Source organism: Artemia franciscana, chromosome 16 (genome assembly GCF_032884065.1).
Source record: "Artemia franciscana chromosome 16, ASM3288406v1, whole genome shotgun sequence".
Classification (NCBI taxonomy): Eukaryota; Metazoa; Arthropoda; class Branchiopoda; order Anostraca; family Artemiidae; genus Artemia; species Artemia franciscana.
The window spans coordinates 4,087,299-4,113,131 of record NC_088878.1 but is presented as its reverse complement, the minus strand read 5'-3'; the positions used below and the strand labels follow the sequence as shown (position 1 = coordinate 4,113,131).

General features: G+C 34.3%; 1 protein-coding gene across 2 annotated transcripts in view; it reads left to right on the top strand.

Annotated features, from left to right (window-relative positions):
- LOC136036925 (26S proteasome non-ATPase regulatory subunit 1-like) overlaps positions 1–25,442 on the top strand; it is a 239,848-nt gene extending 214,406 nt beyond the window's left edge. For both annotated transcript variants that reach the window (XM_065719311.1, XM_065719310.1), the window contains exons 17-20: positions 14,354–14,521; positions 17,351–17,479; positions 22,921–23,050; positions 25,292–25,442. In XM_065719311.1, the coding sequence (XP_065575383.1) occupies positions 14,354–14,521; positions 17,351–17,479; positions 22,921–23,050; positions 25,292–25,365 (501 nt within the window). In that variant the 3' untranslated portion in view covers positions 25,366–25,442. The remainder of the gene's footprint in view (positions 1–14,353; positions 14,522–17,350; positions 17,480–22,920; positions 23,051–25,291) is intronic.
- Positions 25,443–25,833: the final 391 nt, after the last annotated feature.

The window sequence follows — 25,833 nt, the reverse complement described above, 5'->3', positions numbered from 1 at the left end:
TTAAAAAATGAATGAGCGAAACTAATTAGCTGAATTTGACAACGCTTTTCTTCCGTGAAAATTTAAGCATTAACCACGTTTTGATTCTCAGACACAATTATGCCTTCAGTGAAAAGCTACACCTTCTTAAGCTATGTTTTTAGCTTAATTTTGCTTATTTTTCACCGTTTTTTTTTTTTTTTTTATTTGGCATCCGTACTACCTAAAACTTGATAAATGTATTTGAGAGTCTTTGTCATTGGAAATTGAATCCTCGATGTTTTCTTATTTTTTGAAGTTACACACAAACATATATATATATATATATATATATATATATATATATATATATATATATATATATATATATATATATATATATATATATATATATATATATATATGTATATATATATATATATATATATATATCTATATATATATAAAAATAAGTTGTCTGTCCGTTACGCCAGATTATATCTTCTATATATATAAAAGAAAACAAACTAGAATGTAAAAACTGGAAATTGCATAAATATTTCGAAATATTTTGACAATAGATTTAAATTAATTCGAAAAAAGAAAAATGGTAAAAAACTAAAAAAAAACTAAAAAGAAAAAACTTAAAAAAAATAAAAATTTAAAAATTTAAAAAAAGAAAAAACCTAAAAAGAAAAAATGTAAAAAATAAAAAAGATAAAAAACTAAAAAAAAACTAAAAAAACTAAAAAAAAGAAAAAAACTAAAAAAAAACTGGGAATTGCACAAATATTTCAATATATTTTGACAATAGATTAAAGTAATTCGAAAACCTTAAAACAGATACCCCAAATTTTGAGGTTTAATATAAATTGTTGGAGCTTTAGCATGCTTGGCACGTAAAGATTTTTCCAAGTGTCAATGTTAGAATGAATATTGACAAATTGAAGAAAACAAATCAATAAAAAGAAGAAACTAAAAAAAAGAAAAAATTAAAAAAGAAAAAAAACTAAAGAAGAAACTGTATCTATATATGTAAAAATCTATATATATAAAAATAAGTTGTCTGTCTTTTATGTCTGTTACACTATGTCTGTTACGCCAGATTATATCTTATCTATATACAAAAATAAGTTGTATGTATTTTTGCATTGAGAGTTTGCATATGACGTCTGAAAAATAAAGAAGAAAAAGAAAACTGAAAAAAGAAAAATGGTAAAAAACTAAAAAAAAAATAAAAAGAAAACAACTTAAAAAACTAAAAAGAAAAACTAAAAAAAAAAAATTAAAAAAAAAACTTAAAAAGAAAAAAATGTAAAAAAATAAAATAAAAAATAAAACAGTTCAAAATAGGGATGATACCTTTTTATTGACAGTGAAATATAAAATTATTTAACTGGATATTTCGAACACATATAGCCTACAGTGTTCATCATCAGCAGTAAAACTCTGTTTTACTGCTGATGATGAACACTGTATATGTGTTCGAAATATCCAGTTAAATAATTTTATATTTCACTGTCAATAAAAAGGTATCATCCCTATTTTGAACTGTTTTACTTTCGTCATGGAAAGGCAGTGTGGTCTTCGAAGTTAACTACGTCGAAAAAATAAAAAGGTAAAAACTAAAAAGAAAAAAAACTAAAAAAAGCTATCCAACTAAAAAAAGAAAAAACTAAAAAAAACTGGGAATTGCACAAATATTTCAAAATATTTTGACAAAAGATTAAGGTAATTCGAAAACCTTAAAACAGATACCCAAATTTTAAGGTTTATTATAAATTTTTGGAGCTTTAGCTTGCTTGGCACGTAAAGATTTTTCCAAGTGTCAATGTTAGAATGAACATTGACAAATTGAAGAAAACAAATCAATAAAAAGAAGAAACTTAAAAAAGAAAAATTAAAAAAGAAAAAAACTAAGAAAAAAACTAAAAAAGAAAAAAAAACTGAAATGAAACTGTATCTATATATCTATATAAATGACGACCGGGACACTCAAAGAGAAATTACAGACTGGGATACCGGGACACAAATGACGATCGGGACACAGGGACACAACTACAACGGGGACGCCGGGGGCTCAGGGGGATATACAAATGACGACGGGGACACAGGGAATGTTCGATTAGCAATCACCATCAACAAAGCTCAAGGGCAATCGTTAGAAAAAATGCGGTATAGATATGAATACGGATTGTTTTCCCATGGACAATTATTATGTTGCATGTTCAAGAGTTGGTAAACCTGACAATCTATTTATATGGACAGACAATAGGACAGCAAAGAATGTTGTATATTCGCAAGTTTTACGTAGTTAAATATATATATATATATATATATATATATATATATATATATATATATATATATATATATATATATCTATATATATAAAAATAAGTTGTCTGTGTGTCTGTGTGTCGAGTGACGTCATGTTTCTGTGTTGACTGACGTCATGTTTTCGACTGAGCAAAATTACAGACCGGGACATCGGGACGAAAATGACGACCGGGACATAGCGAATATAAATGACGACCGGGACACTCAAAGAGAAAGCGACCGGGACACAAGGAATGTTCGATTACCAATCACCATCAACAAAGCACCGGGACACAAATGACGACCGGGACACAGGGGATATAAATGACGACCAGGACACTCAAAGAAAAATTACAGACCGGGACACCGGAACACAAATGACGACCGGGACACCAGGACACAGGGAATATAAATGACGACCGGGACACTCAAAGAGAAATTACAGACTGGGACACCAGGACACAAGGAAACAACAACAACGGGGACGCCGGGGGGCACAGGGGGATATATAAATCACGACGGGGACACAGGGAATGTTCTATTAGCAATCACCATCAACAAAGCTCAAGGGCAATCACTAGAATAATGAGGTATAGATCTGAATACAGATTATTTTTCCCATAGACAATTATATCTTTCATGTTCAAGAGTCGGTAAACCTGACAATGTATTTATATACACAGACAATGGGACAGCCAATCAACAAAGCACCGGGACACAGGGAGTATAAATGACGACCAGGACATAAGTAAAAAAAAAAACTAACAAAACTAAAAAGAAGGTAAAAATGAAAAAACTAAAAAAAGGCAGAAACTACAAAAAAAACTAAAAACTAATAAAAAAGTAAAAAAGCTAAAAAAGCTAAAAAACTAAAAAAACTAAAAAAACTAAAAAAGGTAAAAAACTAAAAAAAATAAAAAATAAAAAAAAATAAAAAAAAGGAAAAAACTGAAAAATAAGCTAAAATAAAGGTAAAAACCAATAAAAAACTAAAAAGAAAAAAAGGAAAAAACTAAAAAAAATTTTCATCTAAAAAACTAAAAAAAACTAAAAAAGGTAAAAACTAAAAGAACTAAAAAAGAAAAAAATAAATGACGACACTCAAAGAGAAAGCGGCCAGGACAAAAGGAATGTTCGATTAGCAATCAACAAAGCACCGGGACACAGGGAGTATAAATGACGACCAGGACATAAGTAAAAAAAAAAAACTAACAAAACTAAAAAGAACGTAAAAACTACAAAAAAAAAGAAAAAAAAACTAAAAACTAATAAAAAAACTAAAAAATCTAAAAATCTAAATAAACTAAAAAAGAAAAAAAAAGGAAAAAAATAAAGGAGAAAAACAAAACTAAAAAACGAATGTATATACAGACCGGGACACCGGGATACAAATGACGACCGGGACACAGGGAATATAAATGACGACCGGGACACAGGGACACAACTACAACGGGGACACCGGGGGAAACAGTGGGATATAAATGACGACCGGGACACCGGGACAGGGAATGGTCGATTAGCAATCACCATCAACAAAGCTCAAGGGCAATCATTAGAATCATGAGGTATAGATCTGAATACAGATTGTTTTCCCATGGACCATTATATGTTGCATGTTCAAGAGTCGGTAAACCTGACAATCTATTTATATGCAAAGACAATGGGACAGCAAAGAATGTTGTATATTCGCAAGTTTTACGTAGTTAAAACCATATATATATATATATATATATATATATATATATATATATATATATATATATATATATATATATATATATATATATATATATATATATATATATATATATATATATATATATATATATATATATATATATATATATATATATATATATATATATATATATATATATATATATATATATATATATATATATATATATATATATATATATATATATATATATATATATATATATATATATATCTATATTCACAGGTGGGACATAGGGACACAACTACAATGGCGCGTAACTATTATGGCGCGTAACGACTTACGCGCGCGGGGGGGCTTGGGGGGGGGCGCGAAGCGCCCCCACCAACTAGGTGTTGGGGTGGCGCGAAGCGCCACCCCAACAGCTAGTATATATATAAAAATAAGTTGTCTGTCTGTGGATCAGGTGATGTCATGTTTCTGTGTTGACTGACGTCATGAAATTAGTTGTCGTCATTTTTGCTATGACGGTGACGTCATTAAAGATATTTAATCTTGAAGTTAGTTGTCGTCATTTTTGCTTTGACGGTGACGTCATTAAAGATATATAAGACATATGTTCACGTAGAAATCTATTAATGTTTAAGTTTAAAATGACTGATGAACTTACAATGGCAAAAGCCGATGAAGATGCTCAAAGAGTGTATGCCAAAAAACTTGCTGCTGATAGAGAAAGTCAGAAAAGAAAGCGTGCCGAGGAATCAAAAGAACAGCAAGGAAACAGGCTTGAGGCTGATAGAGAAAGAAAGAACAGAAAGCGTGCCGAGGAATCAAAAGAACAGCAAGGAAACAGGCTTGAGGCTGATAGAGAAAGAAAGAACAGAAAGCGTGCCGAGGAACCTTCAGAGCAACGCGAAAGCAGACTTGCTGCTAAAAGAGAAAGTGAAAAAAGAAGGCGTACCGAGGAATCACAAGAACAGCAAGAAATCAGGCTTGCTGCTGATAGAGAAAGTAAGAAAAGAAAGCATGCCGAGGAATCACAAGGGCTGCACCACCAGAGCCATTGAAGACTTTCCTTACTGGAACTATGTCAGAATCTAATTGTTTTTTGTAAAAAATCAGAAAATACAACTCATGTTTCCAAATGACGTCATTTGGAGCCCAAATCGAAAATCCAGATAAATTTATGTCTACTTTCAAAGTAAAAGGGCAAATTTATCATATGGCAGGGTCCCTTCTACCATTCCCAGGCGAGACTCATAAATTTTTACAATTGTACTTCATCAGTGATAGAAATTTTGAATTGAATGCACGTTGCGAAATTTCTCCCAACGTTGAAAGGACAATCGTTTCCCAATTGCAACATCTTTTCCGCGAAAATAATAATTTAGTGCGTCTGTTCAAAACAGCCATCGATTTGATGCCTACTGATACGCATAAAATTGTTATTTCAAACGTTGGAAGATTAACAATTTTACCTTCGTCATATGCTGGCAGTCCCCGTCATACGCATGAACATGCTCAAGATGCTATTGCGTATGTTCGTCTCTATGGTCGTTCAGATTTATTTATTACATTTACATGTAATCAATCTTGGGACGAGATACTGCAGCTTTTACTTCAAGGACAATCGGCGGTTCATAGGCATGACATTACGGCCCGTGTCTTCCGGCAAAAGTTGAAATCACTGATAAACTACACAGTAAAACTTGAAGTGTTTGGGTCAGTGCGATGCTGGATGTACTCAGTGGAATGGCAAAAACGAGGTTTGCCACACGCACATATACTAATCTGGCTATATAAAAAAATTACTTCGAACGAAATTGATGATGTGATTTCCGCTGAAATACCTGATAAAATGTCGATAAGGGGTGTATGTTGTATATTCGCAATTTTTACGTAGTTTGAAACATATATATAAATCTATATATATTCACAGGTGGGACACAGGGACACAACTACAATGGCGCGTAACTAATATGGCGCGTAACGACTTACGCGCGCGGGGGGGCTTGGGGGATTATATGACATATAATCTATATATATAAAAATAAGTTGTCTGTGTGTCTGTGTTTCGAGTGACGTCATGTTTGTGTGTCGACTGACGTCATGTTTGTCGACTGACGAAATTACAGACCAGGACATCGGGACACAAATGACGACCGGGACACCGGGACATCTACATATATAAAAATAAGTTGTCTGTGTGTGTGTCGAGTGACGTCATGTTTGTGTGTCGACTGACGTCATGTTTGTCAACTGACGAAATTACAGACCGGGACATCGGGACACAAATGACGACCGGGACACCGGGACATAGGGAATATAAATGACGACCGGGACACTCAAAGAGAAAGCGACCGGGACACAAGGAATGTTCGATTAGCAATCACCATCAACAAAGCACCGGGACACAAATGACGACCAGGACACAGGGAATATAAATGACGACCGCGACACTCAAAGAGAAATTACAGACTGGGACACCGGGACACAAATGACGACCGGGACACAGGGAAACAACAACAACGGGGACGCTGGGGGGCACAGGGGGATATATAAATGACGACGGGGACACAGGGAATGTTCGATTAGCAATCACCATCAACAAAGCTCAAGGGCAATCATTAGAATAATGAGGTATAGATCTGAATACAGATTGTTTTTCCCATGGACAGCTATATGTTGCATATTCAAGAGTCGGTAAACCTGACAATCTATTTATATGCACAGACAATGGGACAGCCAAGAATGTTGTATATTTGCAAGTTTTACGTTGTTAAATATATATATATATATATATATATATACTAGCTGTTGGGGTGGCGCTTTGCGCCACCCCAACACCTAGTTGGTGGGGCGCTTCGCGCCCCCCCAAGCCCCCCCGCGCGCTTATGTCGTTACGCGCCATATTAGTTACGCGCCATTGTAGTTGTGTCCGTGTGTCCCACCTGTGAATATAGATAGATTTATATATGTGTTTCAAACTACGTAAAAATTGCGAATATACAACATTCTTGGCTTTCCCATTGTCTGTCCATATACAAAGCCGTATGTACTAATAATGAAGTCATATGCAAACGCTCTTTTTACAAACAAACAAACATGCATACACACAACTCGTTTTTATATAGATAGATAGATAGATAGATACAATACAAATTAACTACGTAAAACTTGTGAATATACAACAGTCTTCGCTGTCCCATTGTCTGTGCGTATAAATAGATTGTCAGGTTTACCGACCCTCAAAGATGCAACATACAATTGTACATTGGTAAAGCAATCTGTATTAAGATCTATACCGCATTTTTCTAGTGATTGCCCTTGAGCTTTGTTGATGGTGGTTGCAAATGCTAGTCGAATTGGGAATTGCAATCTTTTAAATTGAAAAAGCAGATCCGTTGGAATCATGGGAATGCGAGGAATAAGAACAGCCTCACCCTCATAAGGCCCTGTCAAGATTGTGGCATCTATTAGGTTTTCCATTGTTTTTTTTTTACGGCAAGTCGTCATTTATAACTGCATCTCGCAAATGAATGTATTGTTCAGAGCGGAGCTTGGTCTGATTCAGGCGGATATATAGCAAACGTTCTGATTCAATTTTAGCATACATATCCACGACAAATTGGTGAAACAATTCACGGCATTTTAAAATATAATTTTCTTCATCCTGCCGAATCATTAGTCTATAGGAATAATAATGCATTGCACTGCATTTCTTATTCATTTCTTTGTTAGTGGCTGGATTCATCAATTTAATATTAAAGTGATAGCCGTCGGCTCCATCCCAAAAAATGATAGGATATTGTAGGGCATCGTAGCATCGATGAGTTTCAGCAATTCTTAACAACTGAGCGTTTCGCTTATGTAGAATAATATCTCGAGGTAAAAACTGATCACCGACCATAACGATTGCCACTTCGTCGATAGTCGGAGCATTGTATCTACGCACATGTTGGCCAGGAGGCGTTTTGTCAGCGGAAATAACAATTTTATGAGTATCAGTAGGCATCAAATCGATGGCTGTTTTGAACAGACGCACTAAATTATTATTTTCGTGGAAAAGATGTTGCAATTGGGAAACGATTGTCCTTTCAACGTTGGGAGAAATTTCGCAACGTGCATTCAATTCAGAATTTCTATCACTGATGAAGTACAATTGTAAAAATTTATGATTCTCGCCTGAGAATGGTAGAAGGGACCCTGCTTTATGATAAATTTGCCCTTTTACTTTGAAAGTAGACATAAATTGATCTGGATTTTCGATTTGGGCTCCAAACGACGTCATTTGGAAACATGAGTTGTATTGTCTGATTTTTGACAAAAAACGCTTAGATTCTGACGTAGTTCCAGTAAGGAAAGTCTTCAATGGCTCTGGTGGTGCAGCCAATAGAGGAAGTTTAACTTTTCCTGAGGCGCAACACATTCCCATTGTTTCACCATTGAATTTCAAGGCCTTGCAATAGGGACAAATTTTAGACATTGTCCCGATTTGAACACATCTACTCAAGCTATAATCATCGACTGGGTTGTACCTGAATGCCAGGCGATAACTTTCAGATTGCTCTGATTCCTCGGCACGCTTTCTTTTCTTACTTTCTCTATCAGCAGCAAGCCTGATTTCTTGCTGTTCTTGTAATTCCTCGGCACGCTTTCTTTTCTTACTTTCTCTATCAGCAGCAAGCCTGATTTCTTGCTGTTCTTGTGATTCCTCGGCACGCTTTCTTTTCTTACTTTCTCTATCAGCAGCAAGCTGGTAGTTCCTCGGCATGCTTTCTGTTCTTTCTTTCTCTATCAGCCTCAAACCTGTTTCCCTGCTGGTCTTTTGATTCCTCGGCACGCCTTCTTTTTTCCCTTTCTCTTTTAGCAGCAAGTCTGCTTCTGCGTTGCTCTGGTAGTTCCTCGGCATGCTTTCTGTTCTTTCTTTCTCTATCAGCCTCAAGCCTGTTTCCCTGCTGGTCTTTTGATTCCTCGGCACGCCTTCTTTTTTCACTTTCTCTTTTAGCAGCAAGTCTGCTTTCGCGTTGCTCTGGTAGTTCCTCGGCACGCTTTCTTTTCTGACTTTCTCTATCAGCAGCAAGTTTTTTGGCATAGACTCTTTGAGCATCTTCATCAGTCATTGTAAACTTAAACATTAATAGATTTCTACGCGAACATATGTCTTATATAACTTGAATGACGTCACCTTCAAAGCAAAAATGATGGCAACTAATTTCATGACGTCAGCCGAAACATGACGTCACCTGATCCACAGATCCACAGACAACTTATTTTTATATATATAGATATAAATATATATATATATATATATATATATATATATATATATATATATATATATATATATATATATATATATATATATATATGTATATATATATATATATATATATATATATATATATATATATATATATATATATATATATATATATGTACATATATATATATATATATATATATATATATATTCACAGGTGGGACACAGGGACACAACTACAATGGCGCGTAACGACTTATGCGCGCGGGGGGGGGGGGGGGGCTTGGGGGGCGAAGCTCCCCCACCAACTAGGTGTTGGGGTCGCTCGAAGCGCCACCCCAACAGCTAGTATACATATATATATATATATATATATAAGCATACATAGATTTCATTTTCACTGCCATTGGTGTTTGAAATATTGGTCTTCCTGTTCCACTCCATCTTCCCAAGACATGAAATTGGGGCACAGTGATGGCACAATCCGACGGAATCTGGAATCCATTTCTGTAATTTTGGCAGTGCTAGGAATAAATAGAATTTGTTAAAGGGAGCTTAAGCACAGAGGCGCCAATTGATGAAAATGTAGGCTGGCAAGGATTTGTTTTTCAGTTTATTGAAATGAAGATACATAAACGGTATTCCCCAAATTCGGGGGAGAGGCTTCTTTTGATTTTTCATATGAAAGTACCAAAAAAAATGCGCTTTTCCAAATGTAGGGAGCCATGATATCCCCCCACCCATCTTAATTGCTATTTGGGAATCTAGTTTTTAATGAAAAATACAAATTTTATTTTCAAATGAATCGCAGTAGCACATGCTGGAGTGGGGCGCTCCCCTAGATGTGACATCTCTTTGACTCTAAGAAATCAACCCCTTTAGAATGGTTGCAATTCATTCTAGCCGGCTCGACTTGCAAGACAAAAATGTTCATTTCTGATAGGCTGAGTACCTCATAAAATATTTCTAATATCTCATTATTTTTATACAGATTGCCGATTTGTATGTATGACGGCTAAAATGGGGGTGTCGCTTTCCAATCAATATTGCTTAATTCTTCGTTTAGATAGAGTGTTGGACTAGGGTGGTTGGTCATAAACGATTATGAATGTTAGATATTATAAGATTGAAATAGAACATTTTTTGTTTATTAATGTAGTTTCGGAAAAATTTATTAATGTTTGCCGGTGTGTCTAAGTTCATATAGATCGGACAGAATCGAGACCTTGCCTCTATAATGATATAAAGTTCTATTGCAAACCGTAGGTGGTGTCGGTAATTTTTCTTAGAGGTAGGAAAACTAACTATAAAAGCATGGGCAGCTTTTTGTTCAAGTAATCTTAATTGGGGGTACTTAATGGAGGATGATTCCAGGGAGTATTCGGTACTTCATATCCTGCATTTCAGTGGGGTTATATAGACATATCTTAACAAGAAACTGCACTCACCCACCCCCTCAGCTTCTAAATGAAACCTTGACGGAGGGTGTGATTTGAAAAGGCCTGTTTTCGGTTTAGCTAGTTCGAAATTGTTATGGATATAAACAATTTTGAGTAACAAAGATTCTACGTGGGGTTAGGAGGGTTGCAAGAGCCAAAATTGCTTGAAGGGAGGTGGCTAGATCCCATATCGTTCTGGGGGCTTAGCAACATTGAAAAGAAAGGTTTAAACGTCTTATTACATAAGGTGGGTAAGTCAATTATCCTAAAGTTCCTAACCTAATTTGTCAAATATTTTTAAATTTAAAAACATAGTCTCGTTATTTTAAATGTGGGGGAAATTTTCCAAGGGTGAAGTGTCGGGGGTAACTTTATGGCAAAGAGGAGTTTTTCGCAGTAGTGGGGGAGGGAATTGTACAAATACTTTTAAATTTAAAAATACGATCGTTTATGATACGCGGGGGGATTTTCTGCGGGGAGAAATTGTCGCAGTGGGGATTTATGTGGTTTTTTATTGAGTCCTTGATAATTTAACAAATATTAAGCTTGAGTTTAGAGGACTATTTTCGGGGGGGAGGGGGGATTTTATTTCTTTTGATGTGTCAGCAACGCGCTACTGACAAGCTGATAATGTAATAAAAATTATCATATATCGTAGGATGGGAAAAAGACCCCTGCCTTCCCTCTCTCCTTTGATACTATACGTTGTCTATTTTGATTGGATCCTGATTATGTTCATCACTATAGATGCAAATCTGATGTTCTTTAGAAATAATCTTTGCTAAGTAACCCCCACTACGCTGAGCCTCTTGAGTCTTTCCTCTAGACATAGCACACAATTAATAAAATGGTCTGTGCGGAGTAATATCCTATTCGGGATTTATATCTAGGCTATTTTGTATATTGTCTTGACAATAAATATTCGGATTATGAGACAATAACTATTGTGCCCTTGGCAGTTGTGAAAAAGCTAGATTAATTTCTTACTAATTTAACTTTGCTATTTTAAAAAAGAAGAATTCAGGAAACTTTTAAACAGGGCCCTAGGTTGTACTTTTGAACTTTACATTTTTGAATGCTATAGAATGACACCAGATATAATGTCTGGTTCAAATGACTTGCCACTAGACGCTTCAAGTTCGAAGGGGCTGTCTAGGTGTGCGGTAAAATCCTCTCCCCCTATAGATTTTGAAAAATGTCTTTTGAGCATGATTTATGGGACAAAAGATGATATTTCATATTTAAAAGATAAGTGATTAAAAGTGTTGAAACTTGTGAGGATTTATTTAAAGGTATGGAAAATGTTTTACATACCAGGAATTCTGATTTGGTGAGGTTTAACTCATTTAAGGAGGGTGATTTCATGACAATGGTACCACCATTGGCATGATGTTCATTTATTATCCACAAATAACTGTCTTCTGTCAGATACAAATAATTTTGAACATTTTAGAATGATACCAGATCAAGGGTGTATCCGGGATTTTTGTTTGGGGGGGGGGGGGTATACAACATAAAACTTCAAAAACGCATCGAAAAAAATTTGCATGCACATTTTTGTTACGCTTTTTCTAGTCAAGGCATTTCTACTTGGGGGGGGGGGGAGATTGAAACCCCGTAACCCCCCCCCCTGGATACGGCCTTGTACCAGACATAATGCTGGTAGAAATAACTTATCACTGAGAATGAACTCGTGTCATCTGAGCTTTCCAAGTAGACTGTAAACTTGCCCTCATGCCAAGGCCCTCACCAGAAAATTTGGCCAGGAAAGGGGTAATTTTCTAATTACCTAAATTACCTAAATTTTCTAAAAATTTTCTAAAAACAGGTGTAATGGTAATTATTTATCACTTTAAATGCATTAATAGGTAGTAATATCTTCATCAAAATAAAATAACTTGTTTTTAAATAGATCCGAAGACAAATGGGCACAACTGCACAGGGGCAGGGGGTTTGAAAACAAAATTTTTTAGTATCTTTTCTTTCCAAGGGGGGGTCGATTTCCCCTAGCCGTATGTTATGTTAAGAATGGGGTGGGATGCTTTATTTATTGGTTTATTGAGCTAGCAAAGTTTAAGAGAAGCTTTTTACTAGTGGCAAGGATGAATATAGTTAGAAGGCGTTTAAACTCACCCGTAGATATGGATATTCAGGCTTCAATAGTAATTGAATCCTTTTTTCCCTGTAAAATTGTGTTCCACCTGATAATACTGGGAAACAGATCAAATGTGTCCGAAAAGCGCGGTGCCCCTTCAGAAAATCCTTCAAAGCTGTTATTTTGGTTTCAGGAATATAAAAAAAATATGACTATTATACACAACAGAAAAGAACAGAGAAAACAAAGAGACAAGAGATTAAAATAGAAGAGATTTTTTCGGCACAAAAAGGGATTTATTCAGCTTGCCAAGCCGTTGTTTACCTTTGTTAGGAATAACGAATAAATAAATAACGGGATAGGAATGACGAATAAATAAATCCAGACAAATTTTCTATGTGCTATCACTTTCCTAATTTTTGAATTTTCCGCGTAAAAAATAGAAATAAGAAACAATTGGCCTAAATCGAGTGGCAGCGAACTAAAAATTGAAAATGATCCTGCTTTTGAACTAAAATGTGAAATTGTCCTGGTTGGTTATTCAAAACCAGAATAAAACTTGGCTTTAGAAAGGGCTTGGACCCTATTTGTTCCTCAAATCATAAAGTCGAAAATCCTTATGTTATTCCAGTATAAACAAGATGAAACATGACCAACTTTTTTTTTACAAAAAAAGGTATTGGGAGGGGTAGGGAAGGGCGTCTGGAGGGGGGCTGGAGGATCAGTTTTTGCCATCAATAAAGAGTATTAAGAGTTTTTTACGGGATTTCGTTCCAAACAAAGCTCAACATGCTCAAAACAAAACAAAGCTCAAAAAAATTTACAATTTTTTTGTCGGCGACGAAAATTGAACATCCAGACCCCTCACCCTCCTATCGCCAACTTTTCTGAGAAAGACTAATGGAACTCGTAAGAACATACAAAAGCAGGAGAGGTAAGTAAGAATTCTCAATAACCAATCATAGCGACATAGAATATATTGCCGAAGTAAATTAATTTCTTTTTAGGTCTTTTTTTGTGGATGTACAGAAAAATATTTCTTTATGAATCCTAATTTTTGTTGGGATTTATAAAAAATATTTCTTTATGAATCCTAAGTTTTGTTAGGATTCAACTGGGGTGGGGGGGGGGGGCTGGCGAAAATTCTACAAGGAGTTTTTATCTCGCCAAGATTGAAATGATAAGAGTTTTCATTTTCCAATTTTTATACATTTCTAATGTATCCTTGTTTTTCAGGAAGGGATCCCCCTTTTCTTTGTCCATCAAACCTAGTACCATATATAGTCGCAAATAGGTATGAAGTTTGCTGTAACTGCTTTAACGACAGCTATATTCCTGCTCTTACAAGCAACTGCTTTAGCATTTATATTCCTGGTCTAAGTCATCTATCTGGAGCAAAATTCAAATATTTGAGGAGAATAATCATATGCTATCATAAATGAAGACATTGAACAGTGGTCTTATTTTCAAAAACATTTATAGCAATTAAAATGAAATATTAAAATGTATTTTATTGCTAGTTGTCGAATGTCAAAATTGCTAGTTGACTCGATTTTCTTCTTTTTTTTCGCTTTGCAATTGATGACGCTGTTTCATTTTAGATGCCTAAGATTGCGTTCAAGTCAAATGCCAAGCCCTCAATGTTTGCTCCACCCCCTCCCTTAGAAGAAAAGAAGAGAGAGGAACGGGAGCGTGTCTCCACGGCCGTTTTATCAATTACGGCAAGAGCTAAGAAGAGAGAAGCTGCTAAAACTGACAAGATGGACGTGGTAAGATAAAAGGAATTCTCTCCTCTCTTTGAATAAAGTTTACTTTGAGATAAACGATTATTATTTTCTAGTAGGATTTGTTCCCTCTAAAGAAAAGGAAATGAAGCTTGCTTACTCATTTGTGGAATTTGTATAAGTAGTTATAGTACCGAGAATCAAGGCTGTACTCAGAGGGGGGGAGTATCGTATTTTATCCCTTCTTCTGAAATTTGTGTCCAAATCGTAAAAAAATAATAAAAATGCATATTTTTGAGGCATTCTGCAATGTTTCTTTCCTGCAAAATTCCCTGAAAAAATACAAGTCCCTCCGAATAATAATCCTGTATACGGCCTTGCCGTGAACATCCAAATAAAGTATTTTCTGCCCTTGGATCCATCTTAGGTCTATTCATACCCGAAAACAGCAATTTTATATGATGATTCAACGCTTATTTACGTTTATTTTAATCATGTTATTTAAATGATATCCAAATGTATTTAAAGAAATCAGTATATATCTATAATCGAACATATGTCAGTCGTGTGTGCATTACTACCCTTTTCATCCGATCGCGAAGAGAATTTAAGAAGTTGTTGAGTACACTCTTGTGAAGGTTTTAGGTAAATTCTTCCCCTTCTCCAAGGCCCTCTTAACAACTCCCACTTGCTGAAATTAGATACCCGTCATCGTAAATACTTGACAGTTTTTCCGTTCAAGTATTACATTGTTCACATTTTCTAAGTATTATTTATCCAACAACGCCCGATGTGTAAGCTAGACGATAGCCCAATTTCTTAATACTGTTAAATTTAAAAATGCGATCTTTATTTTGCACGTGGGAAAAGTTTTCCTGCGGGAATTGTCGTGGGAGAATTTTTTCACTGGGGGGGGGGATTTTTCATGGAGGATGAGTTTTCTGCAGGAGGGAATTTTTTAGGAGGAGAGTGGTCCGTGGGAGGAGTTTCTCAAATACTTACAAATTCTAAAACACGACCGTAAATAATAACATAGGGTAGAATTTTCCGCTTGAGGGGGACTTTTTCTTGAATTTTCTTTCTTTTGAGATCGTAGCAACGTGCGACGGTAAAATATTATATATATACATATATATATATATATATATATATATATATATATATATATATATATATATATATATATATATATATATATATATATATATATATATATATATATATATATAAACCTTCCGAGACAGATATTGTTGTAGATTTCGTTTAAATGTTTTCTTTTCTTTAAATACTCATGATTTTTTATTGATATTATTTAATAATAATAAAAATTTATAAAAAAACCTTCTGAGACGGAGATTGTAATAGATTCTGTTAAAACGTTTTGATTTTCTTTGAATACTCTTGTTTATTTTATTATGATTATTTAGTGAAACTAAAAGTCAGTTGATAAAATCGTGGTACCTCGCATGTACCTCCTATTTTTTATTCCGTTTAGTTGAAATCATCGGGTAATGTTGCTCCCTCTCCTCTTTCCTTTACGCCATTCCTATTTTTGCATGTATGTTTTATTGATTTACCACTTGAATAGATACCAGATAATATAGAAAAGAATGGTGAATGGTGGTGGCTAAAATGAATGGTGGCTACATTGGTTGAATCAATTAATTTATATGTTCAAACACAGTGTTCATGCTGTTCGACTGCTTCAAATACCTTTGGGAATTTTTGCCGGTGGAATGGAAGAAAAGTCAGAGGAGCTTGTGAAAGTGCCCCCCCCCCCCCACCATATTTGAATTTGATCTACATCTATTTATTTCACCATTGTTTATTTTTTTTTTCTTGTTCTTATTGCTAATAGAAACTGCCCTAATCAGTAAACGGACCAGTTACAGTATAATAGATCATATTGAATACCCGTTTGAGTTCTTTTTATTAACTGTGATTCACTCAGGGTGCTTGGGCGTTTGGCTTCATCTAAGAGATCTTCTTCCATTGTTTTCTATTTCATATTATGTGCTTTTTATTACGAAACGTGCCCCCCTGGATTCCTTTTGTTCTCCTAGATTTTGAGAAATATTTTTTTGGGATGGTTTGTTCTTTGAATCCCTGTTTTTTGTATTTCATTAATTTTTTTACGCTCAGGGTGTTTAGGGGTTGGCCTTAAAAAATATTCAATTGCATTTTATTCATTTTATTTCATAATATTATTAATATTTTTTCTATATCAGTTTTTGCTGTGTTGATTTCTACGTTTTGTATTAATTAGAATAAACTTGTGGTGTTTGGGTTTGAGTCTAGTCTTTCTTTCATCCGTATTTCCACTATCTATTCTATTTCTATTTCATACTATATATCTCTATTCTATTTCATATTATAGTTTACTCTATTCAGTTTTCCTTTTCTTTTTTGTCGATAACTAACTTTTATGTATTTATTTTGTCCTTTTCGCTTAATAAGAATTAAATCAGGTTATTCAAGGGTTGGTCTTGATTTAAACCAATCATTCTTCCCTTGATATTTTATAAAAGACAGTTTTGTTAAAAAAAAAACAGAAAAGAAAAGCGGGAATGGGGTTTTATAAGGCCAACGAATAATACTGGATAAAACAACACAGATAAACAAAACAAAACAAATTCCGAAAGGACAATCGCCTCTCATCTTCAGCGCTACGAGAACAACCTAGAAGGAAACACGTTCACTTTGTCTGAACGTAAATGTGAACGAGAGAAAACCTGATGAAAATAAAGTCCTAATTTCAAAATCAATTCACTCACTCAAAATAATATTGTGCGAATAGTATCGTTTTTCTAATCGTAGATTAGGTAAATAGATATTATTAGATTATTTTATTTCACATATTTTGTTTGTTAATAGGATGAAGAAAAGAAAGATGAAATAGAGAAAGAGAAGAAAGCTAAAGAAGAGGCAGAGACAGCTGCAGCAAAAAAAGAGGAACCAGCTTTCGAAATCCTTCAAAACCCAGCAAGAATCATGCGTCAACAGGTAAATATAGTCCCCATAGGATACGTTAAATTATGTAGTTGTCCTTACGCTTCTATAACCATATGCTTATACTTTATGCTTTTATAAATATTTAGATATAGATAGATAGATATTTATCGCAATAAAAGCTGCTTTTGGCAATGGCAAACAAATGACAAAAAAAAGCACATGATAATAACACAAATAACGAAACATGGTGCATAACAATAACCATTCAAAAACAATAGATAGATAGAAACAAGAGCTAAGAGCTCATATGGCACTTGTAAAGAAGTCGGAAGAGCCAAGAGCTCATATGGCAGGAGCTCTAGCTAAATTCTAAAAATCAATAGGAAAATCAGAAGCTTAATGCCGGTCGGGATTTAAAATAAGAGCTCTGAGACACAAGGTCCTTCTAAATATCAAAATTTATTCAGTTCCGATCACCCATTCGTAAGTTGAACATACCTCATTTTTTCTAATTTTTCCTCTCCTTTCAGCCCCCCAGACGGTCGAATCGGGGAAAAAGACTGTTATCAAGTCAATTTGTGCAGGTCCCTGACACGACTACCCAATTTTCATCGTCCTAGCACGTTCAGAAGAATCGAACTCGCCAAAGCACTGATTCCCCCCGCCTAACTCCCCCAAAGAGAGCGGATCCAGTCCAGTTATGTCAATCACATATCTACGACATGTGTTTATTCTTCCCATCAAGTTTCATCCCAATCTCTCCATTCTAAGCGTTTTCCAAGATTTCCGGTTTCCTCCTCCGACTCTCCTGATGTCACCAGATCTGGTCGGGATTTAAAATAAGAGCTCTGAGACATGAGTTCCTTCTAAATATCAAATTTCCTTAACATCCGGCCACCCCTTCGTAAGTTAAAAATACCTCAATTTTTCTAATTTTTCCTAATTAAAAACTCCCCCAAAGAGAGCGTATTCAGTCCGGTTTGCCAATAACATATCTAGGATCTGTGATTATTCTTCCCACCAAGTTTCATCCCGATCTTCCCAAGCGTTTTCCAAGATACCCTCTTTCCCCGTCCAACTCCCCTCAGTATCACTGGATACGGTAAGGATTTAAAATAAGACCTCTGAGACACGAGGTCCTTCTAAATATCAAATTTCATTAAGATCCGATCGCCCACTCGTAAGTTAAAAATGCCTCATATTTTTAAATTTTTCCTCTCCCTCCAGCTCCCCAGATGGTCGAATCGGGGAAACGACCGTTATCAAGTCAATTTGTGCAGGTCCCTGACACACCTACCAATTTTCATCGTCCTAGCACGTCCAGAATAACCGAACTCGCCAAAGCAATGGAAATTTGTCTTTCAATTTTGTTTTTCCCAAATCTCAGTTTTATTAGAAATTCTTTATCTGTTTTTTTTTTTTCACCAAAATCCTTCTTAATTTTTACCCTTTTTTTTTTTTTTTTTTTTTTTTTTTTTTTTTTTTTTTTTTTTTTTTTTTTTTTTTTTTGAAACTGTAAGATACAAAAATAAAGCAGAAAAACGAAGATTACTGGCGTCTGCTTCCCTTGCTTCCGTCTTAAGAATTATACTTTAATTCCATTGGTCTATACTTTAATTATACTTTAATTCTTATACTTTATGCCTTAGTTATACTTTCATTTAAATATGCTTCAAATTATACTTTAATTCCATTGGTCTATACTTTAATTCTTATACTTTATACTTTAATTATACTTTAGTTTAAATATATTTTAATTATGCTTTAATTCATTGGTCTATGGTTTAATTATACTTTAATTCCATTGGTCTATACTTTAATTATACTTTAATTCCATTGGCCTATTTTTGTACCACTTAAGGTAAAAAATGTAAGGTATTACTGTCCACCACATTATGCCTTAAACATATGTCAGAATGGAAATCAAAATAGTCCCATTTTTTTACCCGCTGTTGCAATAATAATGATAATAAATATGTTTCTAATTCTAATAGAATAATTTATTAGAAACTATTCAGTTTTTAATACGATATTGTAAAACACTGGAGTACAAAATGGAGAGAGAAAGAGAAAAAAAACTCAGATTCAAGATAATGAAAATGTGGCAATTTATTTACGTTAATCTGACAGCCTTTTGTCTGCTACAGCAACATTTTCAAAAACTGAATTTATTCCAAATTATATAATGTCCTTTCTTTGCACTGAAAATGGTTGGGCGGAGGTCTTGACCGTGAATATTTGCATTCAGTTCTTTTTTAACTTTTTTCCATGCTGACCGTGATATGCTTTGCGTGGATACCGACCACCTGATTCGATTCCTTCGGTCGAGAGTGCAATGTGTGGCAAAGGTCGATGATGCGTGGTTGGGGGCAAACCATCCGATGCTTCCTGTATTTTTTTCCCAAGATTTTTCGAGAAATTACTTCTTTTTATCACTGGCTGAAAAAAACATCGTTTTTTCTTCGTTTAAAAAGGTTTTTGTTTATATTGGATAATTAAGCTCTCTGTTTCTCTGTGAATACAAATATATTGTAGTATATTGTTTTATAGATAATACATCCTATAGATATCTATAATTACTTTTTCATTGATATTTATATTGATATAGATATCTATATTTTATTATTTTATTGGAATCTATTTAATTTACTTAATTAATTTAGTCTATGCACTCTATTTAATTTTGTGTACTATAATTTTTTTTTTGCTCTTCTCTCTGTGAGTAAGTGATTTTTTTTATGAGTAAGTGATTTTTTTTTATAAGTAAGTGACCCGTTTGTCTTCTCAATTCTTTAAAGGCCAATGAACCTTTGGGGAAAAAGTAAAATGTAATATTGTGTGTTTATTTGATGATTAATAAATCTTATCTTATGATACTATAATATGTATTTTTATTTTTTCGGTTAATTTTTATCTATTTTATTTATCTAATTTTATCTATATGTTCATTTATAATTATCGCCTTTATTTATAATTGTTTATTTATAATATATATATTATTATAGATAATACAAAGTTAATTTCGTTTATGACTCAATATAATACCGTCAATAATTTTTTTATTAAAAGAAGGGCCACTTAGTTTCGTAAATGTTACGAAATTCAGGATGACATAGATTCCAGATTTGATTGGGGAGGCTTTTCAATGTCTAATTTCCAAAATATTTGATTGGCTATAGATTCACTTTTGGGATAAATGGAACCAATAATTAAATAAACCAACGGCATCAGAATAGCTAATATATTCATTATTTTAATAATTTTTGTTATTAAAAGAAGGGCCACTTAGTTTCGTAAATGTTACGAAATTCAGGATGACATAGATTCCAGATTTGATTGGGGAGGCTTTTCAACGTCTAATTTTCAAAATATTTGATTGGCTATAGATTCGCTTTTGGGATAAATGGAGCCAATAATTAAATAAACCAACGGCATCAGAATAGCCAATATACTCTTTAAAGGATTCGGGCTCTATTAGGTTTTGCTACTCTAGGGAAGGACAAAGCGATGTAAAATGGTATATCTACGCCTTAAACAGAAACTACGCGTCCATGTTAAAGGGGAAAGTAGGAAAAATTGTTTCATTTTTTCTATCGTTTTATTTACTATTTGCTTTTTACTAGGGATTTATTTTTCCTCAAAAGAGCACATTGAGAAAAAACAGTTCAACTTTAAACCAAGAAAAAGGTAGTTTGTTGTTTGAATTTTACACTTCTTTTTTAAATTTGAAATATTTTTTTTCAGTTCAGGCTAGATTGCTATTTTTTTATTTTTCTCTTTTTTTACTTTTTTTTATAGGAGAGAGAAGATACTAGTATTGACGAAAATATGTTTCCTCTTTTCGCTAATGAAAGATGTTTCATTATATTTAGGATGAGCTAAGAATAACTTCCTACATATTGTTGTTAACAAATACCTCAAACGAAAATAAAACTAATTTGTTTGATTCATAATTCTACACAAGTCTTTATCAAGGGGGAGGAGGTATTTAAAGCCAAAAAAGTGCAATTCTAAGACAGTAATTTTTTCATGTTGTTTTATATTTATTCTAAATTTTGGTTAAAACTTGATTTGCCTCTCATTTCACGCAATCTAATGGTCCTGTGTCAGTTCAAATTCTTGGTCAATCTGCCTGAGACTCTGGGCAGGCGTGACTTGCTAAAGACATACTTACTCCCGCCGTTTAACCGTGCCAAATTAACCAAACACTTGGAAAACTATAGGTTATTTGACTATCTTAGCTCTATGACTATCTACCTGGGTTCTACTGCCCTAGCAATGACGCATGGACGAATAATAGATAGACATATTTATTAACAAACGAACTAACATCATTTCTGTACAATCCTAATAAGGGGAGGCCAAAAATTAATGCCAAAAATGCTTCTCACTCAATTGGACTATCTGTCTTGGCTTTTTCTACAATTAGCCATGACTTGATGCCCACAACTCCATTCCATTTTAATTCAAAAATTAGTTTTAGCCAACTGTGCCCTTTGTAAAAAATAATTTGGATTCTATAATAGGAATATGTGGATTTTTTAATATATTTGCACAATTCTATAATAGGAAATGCTTATGGAAGTCTATAATACCTTTTTTTCAAATTATTTCATCCTTTGTGTCAAAAAGTAAAAATAAATAGGGTAAGTCGTACCTAGTAAAGCCAATCAAAATTTTTAGCATTTCTATTTTTCTATTACGATGGTTCTAATGAGTTGAATTAAAGTCGACTACTTTTTTATTTGTTAAGTGAATTCTAAATAATAGTTACGATCTCTTAAATTTTAGAAAACAAAATATCTGACAAAAAACATTTTATTTCAAGGCAAATCATTTACCTATCTGTTTTTCAATAGAATAAATAATAATAAAATTCTATCTAAACCCTCTACGCGTTTAAAATGTGACATCAGAGATGTCAGCAAAATAAAAACGAAAGGAAAACTTCAAATCAGGGACAAAAAATGATGAAAAGGCTACGAAGAAAACACGTATTATTAAGGCGGATAATGAGTTTTCTTATTACATCAATTATTCTCTCTGGAGAAACTTTATACACTTGGCTTGCTTCTTTTTTGCTCATGCTTCTATAGAGCTTGTGTGACATACATTTTACTTAAAGTAAATTTTGGTTGCAATTTTTTTTTCATCAACTGCCATGAAATGAGCTCATTTGTATTATATAGAGTTGTATAGCTAGGAAAGATAAAGCAATTTGGCTTTACGAATTTATGGGGAAGCTATGGAACAGTAGCAGTTTTAGGCCTCATAATCTGGGGGGGCACAAGGTATACCATAGTAGTGAAATACATTTAATGTCAGATATCAGAAAAACTGAGAAAGGAGCTATTCCACCAACACCCCCTCCCCCTGTCCAGTCCTAGAACTGCCACTGCTATGTAACAAAGATTCCTAAATAGAATAAAAAAAAAATAAAAAATTCGAAGAAAGACAAATCAAAATTTTTGATTTAATGCCATTTTTTCTAGTTGAAATTGATCCAATTTGAAGAAGGAACAATGTACAGTCCCTTGAAGGACCTTTCTATAGGTGGTATCATACTGGTTAAACGAGTCGATGGCACAGAGGCTACAGAAGAGATAGTTGAACCTGTTCCAAGTAAGTTTTCTATGTTGAAAGTGGCTTTGAGGGTTTTATCCAAAGGTCGTAACTGACAGAATCATAATTTTTAACCACAAATAATAACTGACAACATACCAGACCCTGTTCCAAGTTAGTTGACTGTGATGAAAATGATATAGAAGCTTTTATTCAAAGATCTTAAGTGACAAAATGGCCATATTTCACAAAAGGTCATATCTAAACATTTTTAAGAAGCTATAGTTTCTAACTGAGATAGTTTAACGATGTCATTTTAAGTTTGAATTATTATAGGTTTATATTTTTGGAAGGTGTTTTTTAATTAATCAAAGAAAATAACATGTATTTATCATGTGTACTTACATTCCTATAAATGACGAAAAATTATATTCCTTAGAAAACTTTTAAGAAGAATATTCATGAAAATGACCTGTAAAAGACCCAAATAAATTTTTGACGAAAAAAAATTCTACTGGATAGTTTTTAACATTGATAAGTAGTTATGTTATCTAAATAATATATTTCTATTTTTGGGGTTTGTTTTCTGGCTATTCTGCCGGATAATTTTTGTAGTTGATTATTTTAACAGGAATATTTTGCAGATTAATTAGAATAGTTATATCCTAATCATATAAAATAAAAAAATAAAAGTTAAATAATAGAATATTTAGCTGTATTAGCATATTAGTTTATTGACTAAAATAGCTGGAGCGAAGGTGGGGTGGAGGGGGAAAACGGGAATCTTGGAAACAAAAAATAATGGAAAATGCTTAGAGTGGAAAGACCGGGATGAAACTTAATGGGAAGAATAAACACAAGTTCTAGATACGTGAGTGACATAATTGGACTGGATCCACTCTTTGAGGGAGTTGGGGGGGGGGGATTTCCAGTGCTTTGGCAAGTTCTATGCTTCTGGACATGCTAGGACGATGAAAATTGGTAAGCATGTTAGGGACCTGCACAAATTGACTTGGTAACGGTTGTTTCCCTAATTTGACCATATGGGGAGCTGGAGGGAGAGGAAAAATTAAAAAAAAATAGGCATTTTTAACTTACCAATGGGCGGTCGGATCTTAATGAAATTTGATATTTAGAAGGATCTCGTGTCTCAGAGGTCTTATTTTAAATCCTAACCGTATCCAGTGATATTGGGGGGAGTTGGAGGGGGAAACAGGGTATTTTGGAAAACGCTTGTGAAGATCGGGATGAAACTTGGTGGAAAGAATAAGCACAGGTCCTAGATACGGGATTGACAAAACCGGACTGAATGCGATCTCTTTGGGGAGGGGGTGTTAATCAGGAAAAATTAGAAAAATTTAGTTAGTTTTAACTTACGAACGGGTGATCGGATCTTAATTAAACATGATATTTAGAAGGAAATCATGCCTCAGTGCTATTATTTTAAATTCAGACCAGATGTGATGAAATTGGGGGGGGGGGGGTTAGAGGGGGAAACCGGAAATCTTGGGAAACACTTAGAGTGGAGACATCGGGATGAAACTTGCTGGGGAAAATAAGCAAAAGTCCTAGATACGTGATTGACATAACCGGACTGAATCTGCTCTCTTTGGGGAAGTTGAAGGGGGTGTTAATTCGGAAAAATTAGAAAAATTGAGTTATTTTTAACTTAAGACCGGATCTTAATGAAATTTGATGTTTAGAAGGAACTTATGTCTCAGAGCTCTTTTTTTAAATTCCGGCCAGATCTGGTGACATTGGGGGAAGTTGGAGGGGGAAACAAGAAATCTTGGAAAACGCTTAGAGTGGAGAGATCGCGATGAAACTTGGTGGGTAGAATAAGCAAATGTCGTAGATACGTGATTGACGTAACTGGACTGGATCCACTCTGTTTGGGGGAGTTAGGGGGTTCCAGTGCTTTGGCGAGTTCGGTGCTTCTGGACGTGCTAGGGCGAGGAAAATTGGTAGGCGTGTCAGGGACCTGCACAAATTGACTCAATAAAGTCGTTTTCCCCGATTCGACCATCTGGGATGCTGAAGGGAGAGGAAAAATTAGAAAAAATGAGGTATTTTTAACTTACGAATGGGTGATCGGATCAAAATGAGTTTTGATATTTAGAAGGACCTCGTGTCTCAGAGCTCTTATGTTAAATCCCGACCGGCATTAAGCGATTTTCCTTTTAAATCAATCTGTTGATTCTTAGAATTTTGCTAGAGCTCATGCCATATGAGCTCTTGGCTCTTCTGACCTCTTCACAAGTGCCATATTAGCTCTTGTTCATTTATATATTTCTTTTTCAGCCTTGAATGTTGTAAGACCGGAAGAAGAAGTTGAACCGGAAGCACCAGAAGCTTTTGAATATAAAGAAGATTAGTTCTCGGAAATTTCTCCAAAAATCTTTGCTGCAGTTTGTACCTTTTCTTTTGAAAAATTAAATGTCTAAAGTTATAATTTCTTATATTATATGAGAAATAAAAAGCTAAAAATAAAGAACACGGCATTGGACTTTACAGTCCCTACCGTCGGTGCTGTTCTTTGTTTCATGTTCCTTCAGCCTGGAAGTGTAACAGGGTGCTGGGCCGGCCATCCAGTGCTTTCGCATATCCTTCCTGTTTACCTTCTCCAGATTTCTCCAGGTACTCATTTAAATCTGGGTTGACTCTGGCTGGGCTTACAGAATCTAATGACCTCCGTTCCAAACCAAATAACCAGCTACACAAGGACTCGAACCTTCATCCTCACGGACGAAGGATTTCAAATCTAGCTTGTCAACACGGGGAATGATAGGGAAAAATGACAAGAACACAAGAATAGTATAAAAAGGGCTCTAAATTCTAATAGT